At 15.5% G+C, this 6,304-nt stretch overlaps 2 protein-coding genes across 2 annotated transcripts; one reads left to right on the top strand and one right to left on the bottom strand.

Annotated features, from left to right (window-relative positions):
* Window positions 1–442: 442 nt before the first annotated feature.
* Window positions 443–1,612, bottom strand: PGAL8A_00505200 (60S ribosomal protein L24, putative; the record flags this gene model as incomplete). Its single annotated transcript, XM_028673871.1, has 3 exons — window positions 443–601; window positions 1,142–1,291; window positions 1,433–1,612. The coding sequence occupies 3 exons, from the start codon at window positions 1,610–1,612 to the stop codon at window positions 443–445; spliced, it is 489 nt and encodes a 162-aa protein (XP_028530280.1).
* Window positions 1,613–3,791: 2,179 nt separating this feature from the next.
* Window positions 3,792–4,865, top strand: PGAL8A_00505100 (conserved Plasmodium protein, unknown function; the record flags this gene model as incomplete). Its single annotated transcript, XM_028673870.1, has 1 exon — window positions 3,792–4,865. One exon carries the CDS (start codon window positions 3,792–3,794, stop codon window positions 4,863–4,865), a length of 1,074 nt encoding a protein of 357 aa, XP_028530279.1.
* Between the last annotated feature and the right edge of the window lie 1,439 nt (window positions 4,866–6,304).

Raw genomic sequence — 6,304 nt, 5'->3', positions numbered from 1 at the left:
GAAAAAAAAATTTTTTTTTTTTTTTTTTTTTTTTTTTTTTTAATTTAATACAATAATTAATAAAAGAATAGAAATAACGGAGTATAAATATTTTAGTAAATTTTTTTAAAAGATATGATGACTTATAACATTATATATTTTATTATTATTTTTTTTTTAATTAAACTGTTAATAATCTATAAATATATAATTTTATTGTAGATTTTTATAAATATCTTTTGATTATTCTCTAAATTTTGTAAACATTTCATTTATTTTAAATCAAAAGGAAAGTAATTTCCAAATTATATTAATTTTTTTATAACAAAAATGTTTCAGTTTTTTTTTTTTTTTTTTTTTTTTAAATATCATAATTAATATTTTAAAAAAATATATTCAACTCAAATGCAACACGATATTTCAAAAGAAAAAAAAAAAAAAATATATATGTATATATATAAATTTATTTCTTCATCATTTTATGCATTTTTGTTTTGGCCATGTTTATTCTATTAGATTTATTAAAATCTTTTTTTTGTTGAAAGTGTACTATATTCTTCTTTTTATCATCTTTTCCTTTTTTCTTATCATCTTTCTCCTTAGCTGCTAAACGAGCTTTGTTCTGTAAAATGGAGTTAATAAAAATGTGAAGAATTAATTATAGTTAGTAGAATACAAGTATAAAAGAATAAATAAATGTATATATTTTGTACATAAAATATGGTTAAATATATAAAGGTAACATTATAAATGTAATATTAAATATATAATTAAACAAAATCACTTTAAAAAATACTATATTAAAAAAATATAAATTTTAGGTTTTTTTTTTTTTATTTTATTATTTTTTTCCTTTTATTTAAATAAAAAAGAAAAAAGTAGATAGATATTTATATGCAAACAGTATTATTCATAATAAAAAGTAAATAAAAACATTCACTTTTATTAAAAATAATATTGTTTATATATAAAACTAAAACCTCGTTTATTTTTTGAAGTTTAACTACATGAATATATATTAATACATATTTATATTTTCATGACTCTTAACTTCAATAAGTATATATATCAAATTATTTTTTTTTTTTGATATTATTTACTAATTTCATTTTATCATAAAACGTATTAATTATTATTTCATTTTTCTTTTTTTATTCCATACCTTTGCTTCAATACTTTGAACATATGCTTTTCTATTTCTAATATCTTCAACAGTTAAACCACATACAGCTTTTTGAACTTTTATAGTTTTTTTATATCTTCTTCTTTGGGTTGTTTCTACTTTAGTTTTTTTATTATTTCTTCTCCATGCCTATGAATTATAAGAATATATAATAATAAATATTAATGATGTATTTTATTTTACACATGTCAGTTTTATCAATAAATATAACATTATAAACTATATAAATATATATATATAAATATATATATTATTTTTTTTTGATATAACTTGTGTCCATCTTAATTTAGCTGCTTTTTTTTTTTGTAATGCTAAAGAAGCAAATTTTGATGATAAATAAAAATAAACTTTTCCATCTTTAGCAATATATTTTTGTCCTCTTCCTGGATAAATTCTGTACTCACTAAATGAGCAAGCTTCTGTTTTTACTGTTGTCTTAATTGATGCCATTTTTTTTTTCTTTTAAATCTAAAAAAATATATGATGATATATGAAAATAATTAAGAAAAATAAATATATAAATAATAAAAGTATTCTTTAAATAATAATAATTTTTATATTTTATATTGTTAAATATATATATATATATATTATCGAGTAAAAAAAAAAAAAAAAATAAAACAAAATAAAATTCTAATAAATTATTTTTATTTTTTTTTTTTTAAATCTACATTAACAAAAATGAAATATTATATATAATACTTCTTTTTCCAAGTTATATATAATTATAATATAATATTGTATATATGTAATTTTTTTTTTGAATATTTACTTAATTTTTTTGATAATTTTAAAAATACATATAGAATATATAATATTTATGCTTTTCAGCTTAATACATTTTAAAAAAAAATAAATATGTTATTTTTACCTGTTTGGTATTTTTTTCGTTTTTATTGAAAAGTATATAGTCAATTAATTTCAATAATATAAATTTTAGTTTTTTTTTTTTTTAATTATAAATTTTTATCTATTCATTTATTTTTTTTTTTTTTATTTTACTTTTTTTTTTTTTTATTATTGTATATGTATCTTTCATGTGTATATCATTTAAAAAAAAAATTTTTAATTTTAATTTTAATTTTTTTATGAATAATGCTTTCTAAAATATTCAATATGCAAAATGGAAAGAATTTTGTAGTAATTTACAAAATAACAAGCGAAATATTTATATTTAAAAAAATTTTAGTAAATAATAGTTATTATTAAATTAATTTTTTAAAGATTATTTTATACATGTAGAAAATAAAAAAATTTTATGAATACTTTTCACTTTGATCCCTATTTTTGTAGTGATGTACTTTTATATAAGCCAATAAAATTGTAATAAATATTTAAATTCCTTAATAAAAATAATATCTTATTAACAGCTAGTATTTTTTTTTTTTATAACTTTTTATTTGAGTTAAAAAAAAAAATTAAGTATTATTCTACTTTATTTTATTCATTTTAAATTATTTCAAAACAATGGTTCCATTTATTTTATATACATTTGTATATATTGTATAATGAAAACCATGTATTATTAATAATTATTATGAAAATCTTAAATTATTTTTAAATAGTACTATTTTTTTCATTTAAATTATTCAAATATATTAATAAATAACAAAAAAAAAAAGATAACAACAAATTAAAATATGTAATGAAATATTTTTTTCAGCACCTACATATATAAAATTCAGCCGCTTCTTTCAAATAAAAATTATTACGTGAGAGAATAAAATTAGTTATTACAACGAATTGTGACATAGTAAAAATTTAAACCTTTTTATAATAAAAACCAAATACATTGCTAATCCAAATAAAAATTTAAATATTAATTCAAAAATAAAATTTAAAATTATATATATTAGATTTACAAAAATTTTATTTACTTCCTGCTTTTATAGTTTTATTTTTTATTTACTTTTTTGTAATAATTTTCCGCACTCAAAAGCAATTTTATTAATACCTCATTTTTAATAAAATATATATATATATATATATATATATATATATATATATAATTGTTTCTTGAATATTTTTCTCATATATATACTTCTTATTTAAAAGAAATTACGTAAATCCATTTTTTATACACATAAATATGCATATTTTTATATTTCCCAATTAAATGTATATTTTTTTTCCTAAATATTTTATTTTCAATAAATAATTTAACAATTTGCTCTACATAAATTTTTTCTTTTTTTTTATAATTTTTTTTTTTTTATTTTATTATACATATTTTAACATGCATCTTGGATAACAAAGGAAAAAGTAAAAACGAGCAAAATAAAAAGAAGCTACATTATAAAAATGTTACTATAAATAAAAAATATATTTTTAAGTATGAAATATTGATATATTGGAAATAAAGAAATGATAAATTTTTTAAAGAAATTACAAAGTTGTAACAAAGGAAAAATTATTTATTTAAATGGATATTTATATACAAACACATCTTTATTATCATATATTTTGATTTAAAGTTAAGACTTATAGAAATTAACAAATAAAAAAAAAAGTAAATAAATAAAAACAAGTAAAAAAGTGGTTTAAGAAAAATAAGAAATATTATATACAGTATGTCTTTTATTTTAATATAAAATATATTTTTTTTTTTTTTTTTTAAAATTGAAAGAGAATGGAATTTTTTATATGGAAAGAAGATGATATAAAAATAGATGAAGAACTAAAAAAGACATTAAATGAAGGAATAATAAAATATGATGACATTATAGATATACATAACAAATTGAAAATATTTCGTTCTTTTAAATTTGATAATTTAAACTATCATTCAGATAAATGTATTTTAGCTAGAGAATTTGTAATAATATATATGTTATCTTATAAAAAGTACATTGAATCATTAAAGGATACTAATTTACAAATAATTATAAAAACTATAAAAAGAACTATATTAAGTGTTAATAATATAATAAGTAATATAACCGAGCAGATATTAAAATGTTTTTGTATGTTGAGAAATTTATACAATGATATTTTAAAATTAAATAATGTTTATTTAACAGATTACTGCCTATTTTCTATAATTGAAGGAATTTTAGGAATATTAGATGATGAAAAAATTCATCAAGCAAAAGCATCTATATGGGGAATATCTTGTTTTTTATCATTAATTATTTCTAACTATAAAAAAGCATATTTTATATATAAAGGAATAGTATCTTATAAATGCATTTATACCATTCCTTTGTTTTTTGAAATTCCTGAATATTTATCAAAGGAAAAATTATATGATATAATCCTTGAGCAGAATGATGAATTTCTCTGCTCTAATTATTCACGAATTGAAGCATTTATTAAATTACATTTATCAATTTTTATAATTTTAAATGACACAAGAGAAATATGGTGTTATTTAACGGAAATTCTAAATAGTGCTTTTAGAAGAAAAACGTACATATATTTTTGTTTAATTTATTCTTCCCTTGACATTTCTGCTTATTATTGCAAGTTAACATTTGGAAATTATTTTGAAAGTTTATTAATTTTATTAAAAACAAAATTAATGCCACTTTTAGAAGAAGAATTGAAAAATAAACCTCCACCAACTAATGTAGAAAAAATTGTAGATTATTATATTAAAAAATTATATGTAGAGCATTTAAATAATAATTTAAATCCAACTTTACCTGAAGGAATAGTTGTAATACCTGATGAAAAAATATTATACTTAGGTGTAGGAAGTTAATTAAATTTTTTACATTTATTTATTCTTTTATTAAAGAATTTTTATTCTAATCCTTTTTTTTTTTTTTTTTTTTTTTTTTTTAAAAAACAATTTTTTGTTAATATATATGTTTTATCATTTCAATATTAGTTTCTTTTTTCTTTCTTTGCAAGCTTCTTAATTATAAAACTTTTTTGTTATTTTTTCACAATTTTAAAATATTATATTTTTCAGTTTTCAAATTATGATAAAAGATTATGGTATCATTTAATTTTTTGTTTTTCTGCCATCTTTATATATACATAAAGTTTCATTTAATTTTTACCTTAATTGGGATTTAAGAAGTTTTTATTAAGTATATTTAATTTGCTTTTATTTTTATTATTTTAATATCTTTCTAATTTCTATTTTATATTTTTCTTTTTACTATCATATATTTTTAGATACCTTATCTTTCTACAATCTCTTTTTATTTTTTAATTTTATAAAATTATTTCAGAAAAATTTAGTTATATATATGAGCTAATTTATGATAAAATAAACTTTTAATAACTACAATTTTTTAAAAAATTATATCTTAAAATTTTTTTTTTTTCACGTTATGAGTGTGCGAAATGAATGTACAATTGAAAAAATAATGGTTTAATTATATGAATTTTTTTCTTTTTTTTTTTTTTTTTTTTTATTATAAAAACATGTAAAATACTTTCTTATATTTTTCTTTGATTAAATTGTATTTTATATATAAATATATATTTAGAAAAATGAGTCATTAATACTTAAAAATATTTCCATATTTATTTTACCTGTGCATTTTGCAAAATTTTTTCTATTCGTGTTTAATTTTTTTTTTTTTTATTTTTAAAATATATTTAAAAAAGATATATTTAGCAATAAGAACAATACTCAAAAACTTATATGGACATAAATTAATTTTTGTTTAGTAAAAACTTTTATAATATATATTTGAATTCTACGAAAAAATTTAATATTCTGCATAATAATATTTTATCTAAATATAAAAAAGATATATATTTTTGTATAAATATTATTAATATAGATAATAAAAATTTTAAAAAAGTAAATGCTTTTTAAAATTTTTTATTAAAATGTATGCATTTTTTTTAAGAGCTATATATATTAATAATATAAAAATTATATTATGCAATCTTCATAATTTTAATTTGTAATGAGAAAAAAGTTGTTCAAAAAATTAATTTTTATATATGTTTGTAATTATTTTTATACAAAATCCAAAAAACTTAAATTTTAAAATCGAGAAGAAAAAGAATTCTATATCAAAAGTAAAACATATTTAAGAGATCTTCTTTTCCATTTTTTTTTTTATTTATTCTTTTTCATAATGAATGAATACACATGCTATAATACTTTTAAACATATTTGTAGTATTTATTTATTTATTTATTTATTTTTTTTTTTTTTTTTTTTTTTTTTTTTTT

Source organism: Plasmodium gallinaceum (genome assembly GCF_900005855.1).
Source record: "Plasmodium gallinaceum strain 8A genome assembly, contig: PGAL8A_v1_152, whole genome shotgun sequence".
In the NCBI taxonomy this organism is placed as follows: Eukaryota; Apicomplexa; class Aconoidasida; order Haemosporida; family Plasmodiidae; genus Plasmodium; species Plasmodium gallinaceum.
Note: the sequence above shows the minus strand (reverse complement) of the source record. Positions and strands in the feature narration are given on the sequence as shown.